Here is a 24,948-nt window from a genome sequence, read left to right on the forward strand (position 1 = left end):
CTTTGTCTTTCCTTTGGGTTTTTTCACAACATTTCCATGATTACAGCAATTTGCTTTGGCTTAAAGTTTTTTGTATCAGATTTTTAAAAAATATAATGCCTAGTTCATATTACAGCATTAAATAGAATTTTGCAAGGCAAAAAGTAATGTAGAATAATAACTTCAGGAAAAGTGTTTTGAGGAAGAATGCTGTTTGGTAACTAGACCCTTGGGAGTGTATGTGTTATAAAGACTGTATCTATTCCCAGCAAGAGACATGTAGTAAACATGATTCGTGTAGCCTTCCTTTCACACATGGAAGTAGTACATACCATATCTGTAGAGCTGAAGAGCCATTAACCTCAACAGTGTATCCGTCATCTCTTCTGACTGTGCATGAATGAGTCACGATTGTGGATGAACAACACATCAGTCAAGTACTAGAAAACAAAGAGCTCTCCTGCCTTGTACAGTTAATGCATCTGTTTTATTAGACCCTGGGCACTCATGGTTTCAAGTAATGTTAATTGCTACTTTGCATCTGCTGATAATGTATCTTGTGCCCCTTGTTTGTTGTTAACATGAACCTGAAGCTTTCCATTTTGTCTCAGGGGTTTCTCCGTTAACTTAATGTTCAATTGCAAAATAGTTCGGTGGGGAAAATTTATATGGCTGCCACTGCAAAAAAAAAAAAAAGTGTCTCTCTTCTAGAAATATTTGGTTTCTTCTTATTTCCAAGAGAGTGTAACTTGAACTTGGTGTGTAAATCTGACAGTCACCAAGCTCATTGGTGGTCATGTGATACCCGAGGATGGATGGTTGTATGGTGGTTATATAATATATGAGTTCCAAAGCCTCTCTGCTAACTCCATCATGTAATGTGACTGTGGTTGTCATGGTAATTACATGACACTGAGATATGTTAAATCATTAGCAGCAGCTTGAATCAAAACTAAGTTTTGGAGTAAGCTGGCCCCCACTTTATAGGAGGAATCCTTTGAACTGACCTATGATTTGCATTGTTCTGTACTGACCTGACCCCTGGACCACTGAAGAAAGACCTTAGTTTATCCTCGTGCACATTGTGACTTCATCACTGTTTTTTTGCTAACTGAAACTGCATAAAAGCTCCCTGGGCCAGTGTTTGCTTTCTCTCTTCCTGACTACAAGGCTGAATATGGACCTGGGCCCAGGACGCGCTTGCAAAACTGTAATGTATTCGTTATTATACTTTCCTGTTTATTGTTATATCTTTTATGCCTCAACATGGCTTGCTGTAGGTCCAGCTATCTTTTGCTATTAAATCTCTTTGTGCGTTGGAACTTATATGTGGTGGATGATACTAATCTGATGTTAGATATTCTGTATCCAAGACGTACACATGGTAGGGGCAATTCCCGCATTTCAAGGGGATATCTGTAATAGAATGTTTTAATGCACATTGTTTCAGTGAGTTACTATTATTCCCTTTTAAAGATTTTTAATAAGGGGTAGTATTTGAGGTCAGCAAGGTTTTTTCCCTCTGTTTACAAGGTTGATTCATTGGAAAGTGAGGATTTCTTGAGCATTCTAAAACAATTCCCAGTCTGCAGAGATGGAGTCAAAGTACAGAAGAAAGTAGACTATATACAGAGTGATCAAATAAAGAGTTGCCTTGCAGCTAAAGGAATTTCTTTGTACAACATTTCTCTTCATTCTCCTGTATGTACACTACATAAGGGGATGGAAGATACAGAAGATTAAATGTTGGATATATAAAAAGCTAACCTATGCTCTCTCTAGAAATGTCTATTTTCTATTTGAATTACTAACTTATAATTATCCTTACAAGAGTTATTTTTAGTAGAAATTACTTAATTTGTGATTACCGTGCCTATCCTTCTGGGATATATGTTTTTTATTGTATTTTGATTAGTAATTATATTTTGTGCAAATACCTTCATTATGAGGAGAGCACTCAGCTAAAAGAGCACTTGAAAAGAGTTATGATATAGCTACACAGAAGAGTGGTTGGAAATGAGTAATGTGAAGGGGACACTGGCGGATGACAAATTAATTACAGAGAAGGGGTATGGGCTCTGGTAGAGGTAATTAATTCCACTATATATGTATATCTTACAGTTAATGTCAGAAGTTGACATTATCAAGTTAATATCAACAATAGTTGTGTTTATGATATTAGCCATTATGTACCATGACATACATTATTATAAGAGGGAATGAAGTCTAAGCATACATGCATGTAAGCCGAAAGAGTATGTCTCTATATTGAATAACAATATTTCAAATGTATATATACTAGCACATAAGACATATACCGACTAGTATAACATGAATAATAAAATACATACCATAAAATATCAAACACATATTGCCTATATAATATAAACTGAGATAGGACAAAGATATGACAAAGATATAAGCAATATGGTTGCACCAGTTGGCACTGTATAGATCCACACCATAAAACACGCCAAAATGATGTGAAGGACTTAGGGAATTAATTATCAATAATACAAATGTCCATAGACCAAAAGCAATAGTGAGGTCAAGATGGGTATAGGAACCCAGTGGAACAATTATTCCTGGCAATAGTATATCAAATCACGGACTCCCCACTGGATAGATCATTATTGATGCTCCGAATAGACGACGGTCATGTGACTGCTGGGTGCGCACCTTGATATTGGTCTGTCCGGATACAGGATGTGAGTCTCAATGGTTCCTAAATTAGTAAGTTCCTTGCAATACATATAAATGAGGACTGGCAGAAATGGGTCTTTTGGATCTCCAATAAAGGTAAGTGTAGACTCATATTTTTTCTTGATAATTTTTCTTGAACTGAGAATGAGAAAGTATCCTATTGTAATTAATGTAAATCAGGCCCCATGAACATTAATCAGACAGTGACGTCTATTCTGCTATGCCCTAATAAAAGTACCAGGTGGCTTTTCCCCAATCAGGCGTTTGCCTCCTTACTATCAAGTTAGGTGGGGCTTTCTGATTCGATCACGGTTAACAACCGTGACCCGGAAGACCACAAGCAAGATTTGGGTAGAGGTTTCTATCATTGGAGAACAAGGCAAGATCTCATTTATACCATATTTAACAACTTTTCCCTCTGGGAGAAGGGAAACGTCAGTTTCCCGCAGGGGACGGGGCCAAAATGACGAGATTCACCGCAAATGGCTTTATGGAGGCTCCCACCCTGCCCACTTGAGCAGGATGGGGGAGAATGGTCTTCTCTCCCCGGAGTCTGGGAAATCTATCCAGAATTTGGAAGTCTCCCAGACTTTCCGGTAAAGTGGGCAAGGATGATTTACATACACCTCCTAACTTACATTTCTAGCCACAGATGGGTGGAGTACGAAATTTAAGTAGTGGTGTCACCGACAGTGACTATCACGAAGGGACCAAAATGTCTTAGAAGAAAGGAGGACTGTCCTGTGGCAGTCACTGTCGGTGTTATCAGCACCGTTAAAGTGACTACCACCGCCCCAAAGCACACAGGTTCCATAGACTGCACAGAATAAAAAAACAAATGTGTAAACCTAAAGGTGAGTACGAGTATGAGTGACAAACTACCTAGCACATCCTGTCAGAAGTACAAGCACTGACTGCAGGGAATATTACTTGCATGTTACTATCTCTATACACCAGTTACATTGTTGGCTGTCTCCTTTCCGTCTGTTTCACAATATGTAATATGATACAATTAATCAGTGCTGTCCAATCACTCCTACATAAAAAGTCACATTGTTTGCCCCCACGCAATGAACGGCTGGATATCTATACTATGAAGCCTCTTGTTTTTATAACAGCCAGAGAATCAAGTCATGTTCCTGCTTCTTGTTGGATTTTGAAAACACGACAAACAATAACTTATACAGAGGCTGAGAATTACACGCTGCAGGCAGAAGATGAGAAGTAGCACTGTGCTTTTGACCATACATACAGCATAAGAACATACACAAAAACACCCACCTGGGCACACGCGTCGTGCAGGTGTGAAAGGGTTAATCACAATAAAACCACCTGGGGGTAAATGTATCAAGCTGAGAGTTTTCCGGCGAGTTTGAAAAGTGGAGATGTTTCCTATAGCAGCCAATCAGATTGTAGCTGTCATTTTGTAGAATGTACTAAATAAATGATAGCTAGAGTCTGATTGATTTTTCAAACCAGCCGGAAAAACTCTCAGCTTGATACATTTACCCCCTGATCTGTCTGATAATGACTTATATCCCCAAAAATTATATCTCACACTACTCCCTATAAAACCTAAAGCCCTGCCACCAATAACATTTAGCTCAAGAGCTCATACTTAGGAAGATTTACTGTAAACCGAAGAATGAATTATTACTTTGAGTTTAATACGATAAAAGTCACAATGCTTATGGAATAAAAGTGATGGTAACAAATTGATAAGCAGAAATAAAAATGGCTGTTTTTTTTAAAAAAAAATAAAACACAGACACTGTATTAGCAGACTCATGTGCAAATCTACCACCCGGAGAAGGCTAGAAGTGCCTATAAGTAGTATTGGTAGGAAACAGACTATATACCGGCGGTTCCCAAACTGTGCGCCGCGGCTCCCAGGGGTGCCGCGGCGCTGTCACTGGGGTGCCGCGAGCCAGACATAAAAAAAACAAAGAACACATAAACTTACCAATCCGCCGGGCGCAGGGACCCAGCAGCCTCCTCTCTCCCACAGCAGCTTGTTACTGACGTCGATAGAGAGAGGAGGCTGCTGGGTCCCGGCGCCCGGCGGATTGGTAAGTTTATGTGTTCTTTGTTTTTTTTTTATGTCTGGCGCGGGGCAGAGGAGTGAGAAGGAGTGTGACAGCGGGGCAGACAGCGGGGCAGAGGAGTGTGACAGCGGGGCAACCAGAGGGGCAGACACCGGGGCACAGGAGAGTGACAGCTGGGCACAGGAGAGTGACAGCTGGGCACAGGAGAGTGACAGAGGGGCACAGGAGAGTGACAGCGGGGCACAGGAGAGTGACAGAGGGGCACAGGAGAGTGACAGAGGGGCACAGGAGAGTGACAGCGGGGCACAGGAGAGTGACAGCGGGGCACAGGAGAGTGACAGCGGGGCAGTGGAGGAGGACACAGCGTGAGAGGGGCAGTGGAGGGGGACACAGCGTGAGAGGGGCAGTGAAGGGGGACACAGCGTGAGAGGGGCAGTGGAGGGGGACACAGCGTGAGAGGGGCAGAGGAGGGGGGACATCATGACAGAGGGCAGAGGAGGGGGGACAGCGTGAGAGAGGGCAGAGGAGGGGGACAGCGTGAGAGGGCAGAGGAGGGGACAGCGTGAGAGAGGGCAAAGGAGGGGGAACATCGTGAGAGAGGGCAGAGGAGGGGGACATCGTGAGAGAGGGCAGAGGAGGGGGGACAGGTGACAGTGACAGGTAGTGGGCTGGGCCAAAATAAGCCAATCACCACTTTCAAAATGTGCAAAATTCCAAGGGGAATATGCTACACTGATGTGACTGAAAGTACAATACACAATCCAAGATGCAGATGCAGGTGCACACGTTAAACTCTTAGAACATAACTATACCAAACTTGCCCACTCTTCCGGAATGTCCGGGAGACTCCCAAATTCCGGGTAGGTCTCCTGGACGACCAGGCAACTCTCCCGCATCCTGCTCACTTCCTAGTGAAGTGGGCAACATGTGAGGCTCAATAACGCGATGCGTGGGGACATTTTGTCGCGGGGGGCAGGGCCGAAAATGATGCAATCTGCAGGCCCCCCCTGCCCTTGTGCCACGCCCCCCTCTGGGATCCCTCGGGGGTGGGGTGTAAAAAACTAAAAGTCAGCAGGTATGAATTACACATAATTAATTCCTACCAATACTACTTGTAGTCTAGAGGCACTAAATGAGGTTAGTCACATAATATAAAAGTATACATTATTAGCGTAGGCACCCATCTGAAAAAAGTCACCTTGACATGGTAGATGGGCAGCATCATCATCATCATCATCAACAGCCACAGTTTGATCAAAATGTGCACCTCATGTTTATTTTAGAAGTCATGTTGTAGAGTTTATATTACTATATTATAGATATATATATATATATATATATATATATATATATATATATATATATGACAAGAACCTTTTTAACACCTTAAGTAGCTTGATTTGACTAGAATGCATGAGTATCATGCACGGGTTAACTTGTATATATATATGCACATCAATCGGATCCTAAACATCTCAAATTCCTTGCAATAGAACATGTGGTACAGGGCCCTAGAGGTGGTGACTTAGGGAAGAAATTAGCGCAGCGGGAGATGTATTGGATATACACACTCAATACACTGTCACCGCTTGGATTAAATGAAGGTTTTGAAGTGGCTCCGTTTCTTTAAATTATCTTTTTTAATTCTCTAATTAGTTCATTTTTATTAATAGCTCTTAGACTGTATTATGTTATTCTAGTTATTTAGTAACTATGTCTCATTGTATGAGTTATGTTACAGTTTATAAGAAGTAGGCTGTCTTTGAGTAGAATTGTGTTATATACTGTTATCATGCTAGCACAGCGTGCATCACGCTGCTTCCAATATGGATTAAGTCCGTTTTTGGCACGTTGCTGTTCGTGCTTCATTTGGACTTATTTGCGCCTCTGTCTGTTACAGAAGGTCTGCAGTTGCGCAGATGATGTGGCCGGTGGTTGGGTCACGGAGCATTGTGTGCCCCGCTTCCGGTTGCCATTGCGCATGCGCGTAGTAGCGCGATGAATTTCTTATGCACATAAGATTTGTTTCTTATCATTACGCTTGCTGTTTGGTTTTCAGATTGTAAAAGGTTGTTATTCACTTGCTCGGCAGAATGCTGCCTGAGTATTACATTTATATTTGAATGTTCTTATTCCTTATATGTGCCCAATAGGTATTGCTGGGAGATGGGATCTGCACATGCGCGGATGCCCCTCTTCCGGTTTTGAGTGCACATGTGCAAAATGGCGCTAGGCACTATATATAGAAATGCTGTTTTGGACAGTTATATCTGTGTTTGCTCCTGATGAAGTCTGTTGTACAGACGAAACGCGTTGAGTTACTGCTATTACTACCATCGCTGATCAGATAGGCTGGTCATCTGCTTCTGGATGTGTAAGTTACTACTGTTTTTATTAAACTTGAATTTTTTGGATACTACATCTGTGTACTTCTGTGTATTGAGGTAACCTATGGGATAACCTAATGTGGCTGAAGATTGAATACATCCTCACAGTCTACGGGATATCCTACAGATAAGTCAATGGCTTCTGGTACGCATACATCTTCATTGGTGTGACCTGTTTATACCTTTTTGAACGTCATCTGGCTGTGTGTGACTTTCTATCCTATGAGCTATACATATCTATTTTAGATACTGTTGATACCCACATGGTGGGAAGCTCTGGCTCACTCATTTCTGGTGGTTTGGTTCCTTTTTGGGATTTTTTTACTTGCCATACTACACTATTGTGCGCCTCCTCTCATTTACTTTTAGATATATATATATATATATATATATATATATATATATACATATATACATATACATAATGATCCCAATCAGGCCATAATCATGACAAAATGGTATTATGCAATTGTTCATACATACAGAATTATAACAGTTACTAAGACCTGCATATATAGAAAAGTATTACTGTGTCAGCTGTTACATACAGATATCGTCACATAGCCATAGGTGCCTCTAGCACACAGAAAAATACAATTAAGTTGTGCAATTCTCTATACATACAGTAGAAGTGTTAATCAGTGTGGGAATTCAGTAACAGATAAAATTGTGGATCAGGTTAAAAATATAATGGTGGAAAACACTGAGTTTCTGTAAGAATTTATTATGAAAAACATTGAATTATCTCAAGTAATTTTGCCTTGAAACAATATAACACAGGCTGACGGAGCTGCCTTGGCAGACAGGAGGCCATTAATTGCATTGTTCATGTTTTCGCACTAGATTATGAGGTCTCCCTGCCCGTAGTTTTCACATCTGGGATTATTTTGTCTACCTGTTGTCTACAGAGCTCTGTTTTCCTCACTCTCTGGTACTGTGGCACCGTACAAATTAGTGACAATAATAATATGTGCAAACTTTAAGAAAAATTCAAGAAGACGCACCAGTATTTTTAAGGCACAGTGTGCGCCTCACGATAGACAAGAGAACTGTTTGGGGGGTTGCGGCTGTTTCACGATTTTGTTAAACACTTTCTGGTCAAGCCAGGATTTACAGAGGTTAGAACACCAGCTAGAATCATTAAGAATTGCAATAATTCACTGGACTATATTTTACAACCACTGAGGGGGCAGTTATAACATACTGGAAAACACACATGTACACTTTCTTAGAAAAGCATCTCATTGCTAAAATATAGTGTGTAGAGTATGGAATCTGCCATACAGTATCGGTCATACACAGCTAGCAAGAGACTAAAACATCACTGAGGCGCTTTGTGTGGAACCAGAATATGTTGTTAATGAAGATCAACCACCATTACCTAAAACCACTGCACAAGAGGCTGCAAGGGAAATGCGTGCATTACACGTCACCCATAGGTCTATTAGATAGGCTTCTCAGGATTTGTAGTCCTGCTCAAGTCTCTGTGCATAGTGTTATATCAGAAGCACAACTACAACTCCCAGAAGCCCATGCACAGGTCACATGGAATTATTGGACCAATCGGCGAATAATGAATACTGGGCTCCTCAGAAGGAGACAGCTGTGTCACTGGTGATCAGAGATATGGAGGGACTCTGTCAGGCAGTAGAGCACCGCACACTGCACAGGCCCAGCTGTCTGTAGGGAGGTTTAGGCAAAGCAGGTTGTGCATTGTATTCTATATGGGGTTGATGCAGAGTGGGACGCAGGGGCGGATCTAGGAAATTATTATACCCCGGGCGATGTAGGGGGGGCGATTTAGGCCCCGCCCCCTTTCCGACTTCTAAGGCTGCCGGCGGCTGCACAGTATGTGCAGGTCCGTTCAGCAGTGACAGTGTGCTGTCCCGCTGCTCTGATTGTGTTTTAAACACAATCAGAGCAGCCGGGCAGCACACTGTCACTGCTGAACGGACCTGCACAGTGTGTAGCTGTCGGCAGCAAGCCCCTGCTAGGGGGGCGATCGCCCCCCCCCCCTGGATCCGCCACTGGTGGGACGTACACTCTGCGTAGCGTATTTTGTGTGACATTGTTTAGAAAGAGGGCATACATGTATGCACCTATGCAGTCTTGTGAGCTTCTGGCACTTACGATGACCATCGTCTGGAAAGGCGCGACGAGGCACGGAAGGGACATTCTAAAATAGGCCAAGTACAGTAAGGGTGTGCATCTGTTAAGTTGTACAATACTGGAGGTTTAAGGGGTGTTTATCTATATTGTACCTCATTCTGCATTAATTTAGTGTTTTGAGATAATGGGCTAGATTTACTAAGCTGCAGGTTTGAAAAAGTGGGGATGTTGCCTATAGCAACCAATCAGATTCTAGCTATCATTTTGTAGAAAGTACAAAATAAATGAAAGCTATAATCTGATTGGTTGCTATAGGCAACATCCCCACTTTTTCAAACCCGCAGCTTAGTAAATCTAGCCCAATGTCTTTTATACACAGTAATGATGATGTAATTTGATTAGAAATAACTGTGCTTATGTAATGCTGATTACTGGAATATTTCTAATGATAAAAACAGATGAAGATAAAAGATGGTTAAAGATTATACACGGACAGAATTAAAGTCACAATCATAGCATATTATCTATATGTAGATGTATGCAGAATATATAAATACTAACATCACAAAAAAAGTCCAAATTTATATGATGTATATGTTTATTTTACATTTTTCATTAACTAACCAGTTTTTGGTGAAATCCCAAAAACAAAAACAAAGCACCAGCCTGCTTGTGCCAAAACTCATATTGAAACACAAATATGGTTTTGAAAACCAAACCCAAAATCAAACACACGTGAGGGACCACTACCTAATACATCGAACATGCACATAACTGTAATCGTATATAACAATGGTTGGGACATAATAATATTACATACAGTTTAAAGATGAAATTTCTTTAAACTGATTATCACATTTCCATTAAATTTTTGCATACAATAACTAATACCATTATGGAATAAAATGCTCCTTAGTGTATGAATTATAAAGGTATTAGAAATGATCAGTGAACACTTGACCCACAAATAAACCACACCGTGAATTGACCAAACAATGCCGTTTGAGTGAAACCTTTTCGGTGGGCCACAGGCTGTAGGTGAAATCGGGACTTGACAAGAGTGCAGGGATGAGTAATGACATCATTACTCACCATTATATAAGTATTATTTATACATATTTGTACCTCCAGTTCTCTGGATTCTAAACGTGGCTCCAGGAGACATGTAGGGCAGAAATTTGAGGAATAGTGTCAGAATCTGTAAGTGAGAAAAAAGAAAACACAACAATTCAATAAAAGATATACAGTATATAGCTATAATAATAGACAAGTAAGGGCAAGCACACCTAGATTTATGGATCACCTCATACAAATAATTTCCCCCAGTCTTGAGAGAAGCGTCATTCATAATCAATTGATAGATATGTTCTAACAAAGGGTAATTGGCAGCATGCCATTCCTTTCACAGCCTAGTGGCTGGCTTATTCTTCCCTTATTATCTGGACGGTGGCTACACTTCTATTTAACAGCATCACCTACAATCACTAAAATTACTCAATGCTGCAAATTGCCGGTCTATTGATACCACCACAATCCTTCTTCTGGATGGCGATAGCAGGAGAAAATCAATGAAAAAATTCTTTATACTGAGAATAAAGCATATTTTCAATGGACAGTGTTTTTAATATATATTTTTTTTTTACAAATTTTTATCTATTTTAACTAGACTTTCAGTTCCAATGGGCAGGCGTGATCCGGCTAGCCGTGTAATGCATGCCATATCCCACAAGACTGTCCCGACAAAGCTGCCAGTTAACTCTTACCTGTCCAGGGCAGTCTTGCCGATACCGCTCAGTTGCCTCGGCAAGGTTTTAATAACACATTTTAGCGATAGGTGATTCTATTCAGACCCTTCGCCAGTGTTTAATAATTGCATTCCTTAACCCTTAACTTAAACGGTGCTTCTCATAATATGTAGAACAATGCACTTCACGGTGACGTGATCATTTCATTGGATATGACGACATTATTTTTTCTCCATTTCATTTAAATTATTCATTTTTAATAACGTCCACATTATCATCATTGTTTATTTATAGCGGGTCACAATACTCAGCAGTGCCAGGCGGTTGGTACCACAAATCATACATAAACACTAATCAGATCTAGCAATAGAACAAGGACACACAGGGTTTACGGAAAAGGTGCAGACATGAGACATAGAGGAGAGAGGCCCTGCTCCTGAGAGGGCACTTTATCCATAAATAGTAAATAGTATTTATCCATAAATAAGTATTTGTGTAGCACACAAATACTTGATAGCTTATTTGTACAGTGAAACTTGAAGATGATATTTGTGTGCTACATGAAAAATCAGGCAGTAAATAACTTGTGTGCAAATTAGAAAACTAAGTTGCTCCCCCTTGCATTGTAGCATGGTTTTGTCCAGGAGATTACTTACTCAATTTTTTAATTAACTTTCCTTAATGAATCAGGCCCATTGTTCCTAATTGAAGAGATGTGCAGCCAGCCTTTTATCGATATTTATAATTGGAACTTTATTTTGCCATTTGGGACATTACCTTGGTTCATACTGTTCCATCTAGTACGATTTCCATTTCTTGTTGAGATGATTTATTTCCATCCAATAAAACACTCTATCATTTTTTATATATATATATCTAATATATAAATGCTTAGTGGCGTCTGTGTGTGTGTGGAAAAAAAAACCGAGTTGCAGCGCCACCTGCTGGGCAGAGTTATACACTGACCTACTAAATTCTTAGTGTGTGTGGGGAAAAAAATTCAAAAAGGGCTGAAATTTGGTAGGGCTCAAACTCATTTTCGTGAGGTAATTTTACCTCATGAACACACATGTGTAGAGGCGTGCGTTAGTGTGTGTGTGTGTGTGGAAAAAACTATTTTCTCAGAAAGGGCTCATCCAATTGACCTGAAATTTGGTATACTGACATTATTTGACAAAAAAATTAGAATAGTCAAGTCAGTTAACTTCCATCATCCCCCCTTCCCCCCGTGGGAGGGGTAGTAAAGGCTAAATTTACGAGTTGAGGGGTCAAACTCATTTTCGTGAGGTAATTTTACCTCATGAACACACATTAAAAAGGGCGCTTGCGTCGGGAAGTAACGATCTTCCCCTGAGGAGGCCCAAATGCATGACAAGAACCTTTTTAAGACCTTAAGTATCTTGATTTGACTAGAATGCATGAGTATCATGCACGGGTTAACTTGTATATATATATAAATATATATATATATATATATATATATATATATATATATATATATATATATATATATATATATATATTAGCGTGTATTTATAGAGAGAGCCAGCGTGCCGCTATTTAATGCAAAGTGGTGGAATTAAGTCTCCTATCCTGCCCACTTCTCTAGGAAGTGGGAAGAATGTGGGATAATTGCCTGCTCTCCTGGGACTCCGGGAGACCTACCCGGAATTCGGGAGTCTTTCAGACATTCCAGGAGAGTCGGCAAGTATAATATATATAGAGAGAGAGAGAGAGAGAGGGAGAGAAAGAGACCTTTTGTAAAAGTGAACTTATCCTGTTTTTACTATTTATAGGTCTAATCTTTGTCACCACTATTATAATTACCATTATGGATTGTATTTATGCACATATGGGGCCTGATTCATTAAGGATCTTAACTTAAGAAACGTTCTATTTCAGTCTCCTATACAAAACCATGGTACAATGCAAGGGGTGCAAATTAGTATTCTGTTTTGCACATACGTTAAATCCTGACTGTTTTTTCATCAACTTTAAAATTCAGTGTACAAATAAGCTATCAAGTATTTGTGTGCTACATGAAAAAACAGTCAGTATTTAACTTATGTGCAAAACAGAAAACTAATTTGCACCCCTTGCATTGTAACATGGTTTTGTCCAGGAGACTTAAATAAGAAGTTTCTTAAGTTAAGATCCTTAATGAATCAGGCCCATATTCTATATACTTAATTTTTGCATTTATTTATCCGCTCTTAATATATTTATGTTGTAATTTAATTTTTTTTGGTGCAGACCACCTGGTGTAGTGGCTGCTTTCTTTCACCATTTAATATAGCAAAAAAGGATTTCTTTCTGATTTTTCTCTTTCATTAGTGCTCCACCTTTCCCTCCCCTGTGACATTCAGCTTTACTGCTCACTTTCCCACTGCTCATTGTATTTATTGTTTGATGGTTCACTGCTTATTTACCTGTTATTCCTTGTTACCGTTGTTTTATTCTCAACAATTTTTATGCTGTAGTATTTACTTGGTCTTTGCCCTCTGTTCTCTAACCCATTATCCATTGTTACTGCTGTCTGACACTCAGTGAGTTTGCCACACTTAAGTTTTATGATTCTTATGTGATACTGAGCGATCCTTATGTTGTCCTGTGTTGCTTCTGCTCTGTTCCCCCTTACTCATTGTTACTGTACAATATTTTGCTATTCTCACCTTGCCAAGCCTCCCTATTGCTCTGCTCAGAAGAGTGGATGGAGGTAAGCAGGGGCCAACAGAAGGGCAGTGGTGACAACAGCCCTCAGTAGGCTAAAGACTATGGTATCCACCTGGCTGAATGACAAGAGGGACGATGAGTCCAAGTGCAGAATACAGAGAACGAGAGCACTGGCTGGACCCACCGGGTAGAAGAGCCAGATGTATCCACTTTTACTGGGATATACTAGTGTATACCTTGTGTGCTAGCGATAGAAGCCACAAGGTCTGTGGGTTGCCACAAAAGCATTTTCTTATACTTTTAGAAGTGTAAATTATCCAAAGTCACTGGGTTGTTTAAATCTTCTGTCAAATTCATGCCACCAGGACTGCTATAGATAAACAACTTACCCCGAAGATATAAGTGTTGTAGTATAAATTTAGGAGTGTTCATCTTCATATGACAGTAATGTACTGGCTTGTATGTGTTCTTGTACATACACTGTATAATCTTTAGCTTCCTCCTCTGTTTTCCAGCTATGTGTTTGTGTATATATTTATATATATATATATATATATATATATATATATATATATATATATATATATATATATATATCTATATATCTTTTATATAACCAAATGAAATGAATCATCCGCATCCCCTATCTTTCACCTATCCCTAGCCACATACACTATGTACACACTAGATGGGTGATTCAATTGCCTTGCAAGATATTTTACAGCATGGAAGGTGCAGAGGTTGGGGCTTCTCCCGTTGCGATATTGTTAACGATTTTATCAACGACTGGAATAAAAACTCCTGATCAGCTGATTCATGTGTACAAACTATACACTTTTTACAAGATTTACCCTCAGATCTGTGCTCTTCATCTTTTATATCCATCGGCTGAAATGATCGTGACTCTGCACACTCCATAGAGCTCTATGGACACTGCCGGTAGTGAGTGCAGACACACTGCAGGATTGGAATGACATTGTTCCATCACTGAATGAGAGTTTTAATTTGGTTTAAAACTCAAATGAAATTATACGATTTTGCTTTGGAAGGATAATCGTTCATTGTTGGAGTGTACACACTGATTCAATATCGGGCCGAACGGTCGTTTAACGTGTGATTGGTCCGATAATCTGCTGAAAACCCTGTAGTGTGTATCCAGCCTAATTTAATTACAAGTCCCACGGTCCTGATAGTGACTGAAAATAGGAATTCCTTCTCTCATTTTTGCCCGCACCATCAGTACCTCGGGTCTTGTGATTGAATTAGTCTTGGCACTTTCCTTGGGATTAAATAACTTGTGAGGCAATTTCCATACAATTGAATCGCCTCTTAGTGGCAGTTTGCTAGTTTTCAAAGCTGGCTGCAAACTGGTAACCGGGGAATTCAATGAAGAGGGGGGCCCTCAGAAAGAGTATATAAGGGGAAGTGTGCCTCTTTAGCCAGGTTTATACAGTGCCCATAATAATATGATTCAGAGCCATCTTAACCATAATTGTCTACTCTCCCTAGAGAGTAGACAATTTTCTCTAGGAGACTCCCAAATTTTTGGGAGTTCTCCCGGACTGCCAGGAGAGCAGGGCAATCTCCTGGGTCCAGCTCTCCTCCTTGGTGAAGTGGGTGGGGGGTGGGGTTAACCCGCAACATCCTGGCCCCACCCCCTGCTGTGATAGGCTGAAATTGGAAAAATTATCAGGGGGTGGGGCCTAACTGCACAATTTTCGTGGCCACGCCTCCATGATGGAGCCCCCTCTTGGAGAGCTTGCTGCAAAAGTTGTCAAGTATGATCCCCACAAGCATAGGCTTGCCAACTTCTCAGTAAATTATTCCAGGAGATTTATTGAGAACCTTCAAACCCTCTTTATTAAAACGTTTAGGTGGACTAATCCCCTCAGTATCAGCTGTTATCTGTACGTGTGATCTTTGTTGGCGGTACCAATAAATAGAAGCTTAATTTTATCGATAATTTACATTTTTATTCCTATGAGTGGTTCTGTAGGTAGGGCCCCAGTGCACTGCTTATAATGCTGGTCAGATGACCCGGCAATGATTTACTGTAACCAATAGCAGTCAATAAAATATCATCTTTCAGCAGATTATTGTACTAATGAAAGATAACATCTCATTGGTTGCTTTACACCGCGTTACTAAGCAAGCCACTGATATTGAATTTGAAGCTATAGGCATACTAAATCTCCGTAATAAATTCAGGCAACGGATATAAATCAGGAGACACCAGATGACACACTTGTTCCTGCAGCTTCATGTAACCCTCAAATTACACAGAATTCCGCAAACATCTCTGCTAATCCCAGCAGCTCACCGCTCTGAGTGTGCAAGTAACAACATTTACGGAAGCTACCCACAGTAAGTGTGATAGTAACACCGCCTCTCTAGCTGTACATGTCTGACATGTCATAAATCTCTCAGCAAATGTTCTCTGAATAACATATGAGGAAGAGATTGATAGTCTAAGATGGACTGCAGTACAATGTGTTCTCTTTTTGACACTAGCCACCTGAGGCTACTTTTTCACACAACTTAAGGTACAAAAGCAGTCGAAAATGCCCGCAGCACTTCACAATGGGAAATACTTCTAATGTGGAGTCTTTATGTCTAGAAAAGCTTTTTATGCCTACAGTGTTTTTTGTTTGTTTGCTCGTTGATATATGAAATTGAGCTGAAGGTATTGTGTAATGATTTATTTTTCCTTTCCTTGAGTTTGTACTTAAGTGGTCTATTTATTATATGATCTCCAGAAAAATGTATGTATTCAATTATTTTTAATTAGCGGAACTGAAAGCCCAAGTCTAGACTTTCAGTTCCACTGTGTAGGTGTGAACCGGCTAGCCCAGCAAAACGTTAAGTCATACTTGCCTTCCCTCCCGGAATATCCGGGAGACTCCAGAATTCCGGGTTGGTCTCCTGAGCTCCTGGGAGAGCAGGCAAGTCTCCAGCATCCTGCACTTCGGTAGCCAAAATTACGCTATTTGAGGTGAATTGCGTAATTTTGGACCCGTCCACCACTAAAAAAAAAGGCTATTTCGGTACTGGGCGGGGCCAAAGTGACACAACTGACTGCGCCCTGCCCCCTCCCACCATGTCCCCTATCCGACATCTCCCGGAGGCTTCCAACTCAAAGTAGGCAAATATGCGTTAAGCTGATTCTTACCGCTCTGTGCCAGTATTGCAGAGCTAGCAGCTCAGCAGCTTTGGCGAGATTTTAATAATAAATTACAATTACGGGTGATTTTCTATCGCCAGCATGAGCGGCGATAGAAAATCAGTCCTTTTGCCATATATTAATAAATAGACTCTTTAGTCCTCAAAATGTGTGTCTGATCCAGAAATATTGGTGCAGGAATTTAATGTGTACCTGTCTCACAGTGCATTGTGTCTTAGTGATGTCACTGTTCTAAGGGAATTGATGTGCTAAATTCTCCAATAAAAAAGGTTGCTATTTGTGTTTTGTTCTGCATTCAAGAGGTCCCTGGAAGTCCCATAGGCTACCCATGTGCGCTAACTTGTGGTAAACCCAAATAAAAGGAGCAGGCCGCATTCGGATAAACCAAAAGCAGCCTCAGTGCCCCCTTACTCGAGCAACATCACAAGTGGTTATGGGGTCACTGGAAACAACCATTTTGAGGCTCATTTTCAAGCTTTGTACTATTGTTAAACACCCTAGTACTATGCACAAGATTGCCGCTAGTAAGTACGAGAACTAATAAGGCTTGTTATTATATTATTCAGCATCCATACAAAGATGTATATTAAATACTCATATATAGCCGTATTTTTATTGTCTTTTATCTTCAATTATGTACGTAGCTGTAGAATATTAGAGACAGGCTAACAATAAGATGATTAATAATGTAAAATCTTAAAAAAGAGCAATATTTTCTTGAACCCATGGTACTTAACTCAGAACTTTTGTAAGTCAGAATTAAACCTGTAGAAGATATCACATCATTAATAAACAGCTATTTCATAAGATGCTTTTATAAAGTGTTCCTTGGAACAGTTCCATTTCTTTCCTATATAAATTATTGACTTGGCAACAGACTCAATTACAAGTGATGTCCAGTAGGAACCTTGCGCGAGGAGTCAATGTAAGCAGAGTAGGCAATTACCATTCCGAAATCTTCCCTCATCTGATGTTTTTCATCCCTGAACATTCCGCAGAGGAACCTCACCGAGATGAGAGTGAGCAGGAGGACCAATGGCTTTTTATTGGTCCACAAGGTCACACCCCCATTGGCAGCATGACAAAGTCCCACCATGGAGCGCCAGGAGCAGCCCCTGAGGGACCTATGAGGAGAGCAGTGGGTAGTTACGTCGGCCCCTCATTTCCTATTACAGCCATTGGTTTTAGACCTGGGGACTAAGAAGACAGTGTCGCTTATTCCAGGACAACATGAGCTAAGTAACTGTGCAATGTTCTCCTGGAAACACCAACAAGGAGATGGGTAACCAGAACTCATACAGTGGTGGTCTATGTTACCAGCAATATTTAAGTTGCGGTGCAAAATCTCTACCAACACTAAAAACTAACAGAAACATGACCGATGGGGCAAACCCTCACATGGCCAGAGTTTATGTTTGTGCCAACTATAACATGGTTTGATAGCTGGAGAGCCCAGACTGCTTGTCCTCAGCTAAATCCCTTCTGTGACCACAGTCCCTTGGGTCCTGTGCTCCGATACACCTCTTTGCATACCACAGGTATTTTGTGCCATGATTTGACTGACTGTCATATAATATTCTCGTCGCCCTTCATCTGCCTCTTGGATTAGCAGGTTATTTCTAACTCAGACAGAAGTGTATATATTGTACGTCCCTTAGTGATCCTACACTTTCAACTTTCTAACAGTCTCTGCAGTGTATTGAACCACTGAACTTACCTTCCTACTGAATTCTGTATTTGTCTCCTTTAAACCTCTTCTGTGAATTTATTTTTTGGGGGAAGTTGGCCAAGACGTCATCAGCTGATACATTTGAAATCAATCTGCTGTTTATCCTAATGGTAATATTGACAGATTTGTTTTTACTGCAGCTCTAAAATTGTAAGTTCTTATTATGAGGGTCTTATCATTTCCCCATTTTCACACATTTAATTATTCTCTAAAAAACACAACCCATTTATAGATTTACTCCATTCAAATATTCAGCTTTCCAAGCTATTGCGATCAAAATAAGGACTTTTCTCGCCTCTGGTATTTCCCCAAGGCCTAATCAAGTGATTGCTCATGATACTTTTACTCACATGCAATGAACTGTGGAACAACATGCACCAGCACATAATGAATTTTTGAGTATAGAATTTTTTTTTTTAACATCTGGATCAACTAACCCATTTGTAAAAACCTTGAACCTGGCCAGCATGGTCTTCACTTTTAACAAACTCCATTACCAGTATTCAATTTATCCCAGGTCTTAAGCGCACATCCCTGATATTCCCAAATAAAGTTGACACTGAAGCAGACACGAAAACAAAGTTGTAGCAAACAGGCCCATGCAAGCAACAGAAACAGCAAAGTACAGACTCATTTAGGCAGGGTTACCATGGCATTTAACTTCTATATAATTGCGGCCTGACATGTGGTTGTTTTTACTTGCTGTCACTCCATTGGCCTCTATGGGCCTGATTCATTAAGTACTAAGTACTAAGTAAAAAAACCTAACATGCACCCCTTGCACTGTAACATGGTTTTATCCAGAAAACCTAAGTAAGAAAACTTAAGTAAGAAAACTTATTCAATTTCTTGCTTAACTTTCCTTGTAATTCTTATGATTACAGACAAAAATAAGAATATTTGAGTGTATACTGGGGACATCACAGGTACAAATTGGAACTAGTAGAAAACACAATTTTCTATAAAATAATCTTCATTTTCTGTGCATTCTGTCTTTAGGCCCTATGAGATTAACTTGTGATAAACACATTTAAGAACGGGGTCATTGGCAATAATGTTTTCTGTTTTCGGACCAATTTTTGTGCATGCTATTATTAAAAAGCCACTGACTATGAGGCCTTACACAACAAAAAAGTCAGGTCCAACACAAGCTGAAACAATCCTGATAAGAATCCAAACCAGATGCTGGTAGACATGAAGTCAGCAATATTACAGTGAGGTTTCAGATCAGTAGAAGATGTCTCGTCAACTGAGAAGTGTTAAACCTGGACTGATAAAGGTGTTCTGGCGCACGAACGCTGCGTACGTGGTGCCTGTGTAATATCATGACACTCATTCGGAAGCCCTTGCCGAAATTACAGGTACCGCAATGGGCATTTGCAACAAAGCAAGACACTCACATGGTGCAGAAGTCACCAGAGGTGTGGTCTTCACACAAATATTTCAATCATGATAAGCCCAGTACTCACCAGGAATGTTTTAAAAAAATTGACATTTTATCAATCCTTCCTGGTAAATTTAGCAGAATGTAGGAATTGTAGCTGCATAAATATAACAAGAATTCTGTAAAATGAATTACTACAAATAACTGGCTCTTTTGTCAAACAGGGATTCCTTAAATAAATAATTTTCTGCCTCCTTCATGTGAAAATTGGGCCCAGAAGTAATCCCAATGACTTCTCCTAAAACAGCTGTCCCAGTTCCCAGACTCAGAATCCCGTAAAAGCAGAAGAAACGTGACAGCTGCCAGTTATCACAGAATTCATTCTGTAGTTTATTATTTAAGCCTAAACACACCATTTGTGTTGTGCTGAGGCATGTCCAGTATGCAGGAAGAGCAGGTGTTTCTTCTGAGTACTGTTAGTCTCTGAGATTTAATCTCACACATATACAAATCCCTTTGCTCTTAACTCCAGTTTATTCATTTACTAATTTATCCAATGCTTAATAATTACAATTTTTTTACCATTTTAATATTAATCTGCTGAGCAAAATTATTGCAATATCCACCGTTCAGGTCTGGACAGAAGCCTGCAGTAAGAATTTAGGGAGACAACAAGAGAGGAGCTTCTTAATTCAGCTGCCCATATGTCCAAAAATAAGGTCCCCCTGTAGGATAACTTGCTGTAGTTTATTGTTTAATATTATTTTTTAAAAAATAGAAAATAAAAAATAGGATGTATTTTTACTGTCTATATATCTCAGAAAACAATACAGTATATACCCAGAAAAACAAAAATGAAGGGCTTTATTTACTAGTGTGTTCAAATAGCCAAGAAGAGATTTGTGCTCCCTACAGATCTAGAACACTTCTATGACCTGCCTGAAAATGAATCAATTGTGTAGGAAGATGTAAGTGTATGAACGTATGGTGGTATTTGTAATGCATATTTCATATTTGTTTTTGCACATGTAACCCAATGAGTGGAGAATACATTTTCAAAAGGATTAAAGCGGAATATGTAAAATTGTTTTGCCCTCACTCTTTGGCAGGAATGTGAACAGAAATGAACGTAAACCATAGTTTATTATACAAAGCTACAAGTGTGTAAAATGAATATACACACACACAGGGATATCAATCATCTCTTTATGTTTTTATGTTTCTATCGCAGGAACATTCGATGCCAAACGAACAGCACATGGGGGGAGGGGTTATTAAAATGTGAAATCGCCTGTTTTCAGCATTTTTTGGGCGAATTTTGAAATTGCGTGATTTACTTATTTGCAATGTTTCTAAAGGTATAAGGACGGGGAAATAGGGGGCCTAAGAAAGTCGCACTAATGATAGAGCATATCCCGTGTTACCATACACATAATTCTATTATATAATGTACGGGGTGCTACCATTCCTTGATTTACTTATTACCAAACCGCTGAAAAACTGCATCCAAAGCTGCGTTTGTCAAAGTGCCACCTTACACATACGGGGGACAAAAATATTTTATGAACACATTATATGAATGTATGATTATATTAAGAAGGCAGTATTATTGTAGTATTATATTAAGGGGACAATATTATTACGTAATAGTGCCAGATTGTGGTGGGATTTCCATAGTACCCAGATTTTACAGATCTATTTGACGTTTGATAATAGTGATATACTCCATGCGGTAAATGTGCCATAACCTATGTGGCAATGCCGGCAGCAAGGGTGCTGTGGGGGATTTACAGTTGGTTACTATTGGGCAAGTGGATGCAGCAATTATATGCCTAAGCAGTTTGTTTGATGATGGGAGGCTGATGACAAAGGTAGAAGGAAGAACTTCGACAGTAAAGGAACATTGACATGTAATATCGTTAAGTTCTCTTATGTCCTTTCAGAAATGAGCATGTTTCAGGCATCTCCACCAGATGTAAAGAAAGGAGTCTGACTGGGAGCAACCTCTCCAACATCTGTCCGAGGAGCTGGGGTAGAGCTTATCTAATTTCTCAGGTACTATGCATCAACGGTACAAATAGATACAGGCGTTTTCTTAGATTCCAACACAGATTGAGCTACTGGCTGTATTTTCTCTTATCCATACCAATCCTTTAGTTGAGGGGCTGGGGTTAATTAGCTCAGAATAGATAGTGGAGATTAGGCTTTTCATGGACGCATGGTGAGATCTGCAGGGTGATTGCATGTTGGGCTGTTGGCAATGCTCAACCAGAAGATCAGTGGGAGCTTAGTGGATGGAGAGCTGAGAGGGCACATATGGGCAACACGGTGGCCTAGTGGTTAGCACTTCTACCTCACAGCGCTGGGGTCATGAGTTCAATTTCCAACCATGGCCTTATCTGTGAGGAGTTTGTATGTTCTCCCCGTGTTTGCGTGGGTTTCCTCTGGGTGGCCCGGTTTCCTCCCACACTCCAAAAACATATTGGTAGGTTAATTGGCTGCTAACAAATTGAGCCTAGTCTGTGTGTCTGTCTGTCTCTATCTCTGTCTGTGTGTTAGGGAATTTAGACTGTAAGCCCCAATGTGGCAGGGACTGATGTGAGTGAGTTCTCAGCGCTGCGGACTTAGTGGCGCTATATAAATAAATGGTGATGATGATGATAGGGGGAGGTTGGTGCCATGAACAAATAAATATATAAATATATATATATATATATATATATATATATATATATATATGTATATACACACAATATATATTAATGAGAGGACCACCAGGGCACTTCCAGTGACAACCACACTTCCCCAATATTAAGACAGTTAAGACACATTGAAGAACACACATAGGGCTAATTGATACCAGTTTACATCAGACCCAAAATGCTATATGTTCAAAAGAGACATTATCAGCGGACAACCGAGAGTAACAGTGTTTGATTGCTCCCACTACATATACCGTGCAGGCTCTTCAGCTGTTGTCTCATCCACTGAATGTGAGTGTAGGTGTATATCAGAATCAGATTAATATGGTGTTGGGAAAAACAATGTGACCTTTTGTACCATAATGGAATTTATCTTGAGTGAAAAAACAAGATAATTAAATATTATGAATAAGATATTATTCACATTAACACGGAGTACAAAGTACAGCACGTTTTTCACTCTATAATTATTATTTTTATTTTAGGCAATGAAAAATTGTAGCAGAGAGAAAAACAATGATATCTGTGATAGGTGTTTTTACATGAGTCAGTACAACATTTATTCTGGCATAGAGTGTTGGCTGCTGGGAAACAGAAAATATCCCTGAGGTCAAAAGCTGCTGGTTCCACAAATGTCGTCACTAACAAGAAACACTGTGGAAGGTTCTGAAAATGGCACTTTTATATAATGCAATGTTTGTTTCAGGAGTATTGTCCCTTCCAGCGGTCGTGGAACCAATCTCACTCTTGTGATCCTCTCGCTGATTTATCATTGGGGGACAAGCCCTGTTTCCTGGTGGAACAAGGAGATTTTGCTGGTGATAGTGATTTTTTACATTTGCCCGATACATGAAAGGGTTATCTTTCCAAAACCAGCGATGGCTTTCTGAAGTATAACGGTGGTAATGGCATTGGTACTTGTACCTCTACAAAACCTATTTTTTCTTGCCTTCCCCGGATGGTGATACCAGACGAAAATCAGTAAAAAAAAATAATCTTTATTCTTTGAATAAAGCATTTTTTTAAGGTGTACAGGTTTTAAAATATTTTTACTATTTTTAATATTTTTTATGCATTTCTACCTTTTTGTTTACATACATCTAAACTTTCAGCTCCACTGCGAATGCATGAGTTGGCTAGCGGGGGTAACGCATGCTCAAGTCTGTAGACACTGCCCTGGTGAAGTGTTAAGTTAACTGGTCCTGCTTCAGGCATTGCCCGCGCCGCCAACTAATATATTTTTTCTTAAAATTGCAGGATAACGGATTTTTTTATCAGTAAACGATGAACAGAAAATCATATTGATAAATAAGGCCACTATATGTATTCCAATACTGGCCATTGTATCAGAGTTGACTGTCCTGTGTACTGTGATAAGGACGGGTCTGTGCAATGTGGCAAAGGAACTGGTAGTAACATGTGCAATGTGGATGAGGCCATTTATATATATATATGTGTGTCTATATCATTTACCCAGTCAATATATGTAACAATATATCCAAATATATAACAAACGCAGGTTTAAAAATCTATAAACATATTTTTAACAAAATGCCTTAACCCCACCCGGTAAAGCCCCTAGCACAGACTTGCTTCATCTGCATTACTATAATCTGGACATTGAGCAGGGTTTTCGTAGACACTGCTTAATGCACAAGCTGCGAGTGTTACTTGGGGGACAATAGGAGGGAGTTATTTCCAGCTGGAGTTCTTCTTTAAAGGTCAAAGTTCAAACACGTGGTACCAAATTTTACCAACAAGTCACATTTCCCACCGTGGTTCCCATAAATGAAAATCCCAGAACTGTAACTAATGTGTTAAGGCATAAAAAGCTAATTTGGAGGGTTAAATAACGTTTCTGTACATTTAGTTAAGAATATAGAGGGTCTGATTCATCAAGGAAAGTATCTGCCGATTTTTAGTACACAAAACCACTCAGCACATGACCAGAACCTGATCATACGCTAGTAGACGCTGTCCTGTCTGCTCCGTCTTCAAGAGCAAAGTATACTTACTACAGCCTGCAACATCAGCGGGTGAACAGGGACGTTTTGCCGGGGTCAATTTACAGTCAGGGCATGCCACATACGAATCAAGCACTGGGCATTGTAGGGTTACTTGGTTTTCAGTCATATTTCTTGCTTCATCTACAGCATACTTGCCTACTTTGGGCAACTTATTTCCGGGAGAGGGGTGTGACTGGAGGGCGGGGCACAGCCAAACGCGTCATTTTGGCCCCGCCCCCGCAACGGAAATTACGGTTTGTCGCGGGGGCGGACCAAAATGACACGATTCATTGCAAATCGCGTCA

General features: G+C 40.0%; 1 protein-coding gene across 4 annotated transcripts in view; it reads right to left on the reverse strand.

Moving 5' to 3' along the window:
• The window catches only part of GHR (growth hormone receptor), a 316,411-nt gene that overhangs the window by 215,914 nt on the left and 75,549 nt on the right, over positions 1-24,948 (reverse strand). For 3 of the 4 annotated variants that reach the window (XM_075184043.1, XM_075184050.1, XM_075184046.1), the window contains exon 3: positions 10,349-10,421. In XM_075184043.1, the coding sequence (XP_075040144.1) occupies positions 10,349-10,388 (40 nt within the window). In that variant the 5' untranslated portion in view covers positions 10,389-10,421. Of the gene's footprint in view, positions 1-10,315; positions 10,422-24,948 lie in introns of all 4 variants that reach the window. The other variant, XM_075184056.1, reaches the window with a different exon arrangement.

The sequence above is a fragment of the Mixophyes fleayi genome, chromosome 1, assembly GCF_038048845.1.
Source record: "Mixophyes fleayi isolate aMixFle1 chromosome 1, aMixFle1.hap1, whole genome shotgun sequence".
NCBI classification, from domain to species: Eukaryota; Metazoa; Chordata; class Amphibia; order Anura; family Limnodynastidae; genus Mixophyes; species Mixophyes fleayi.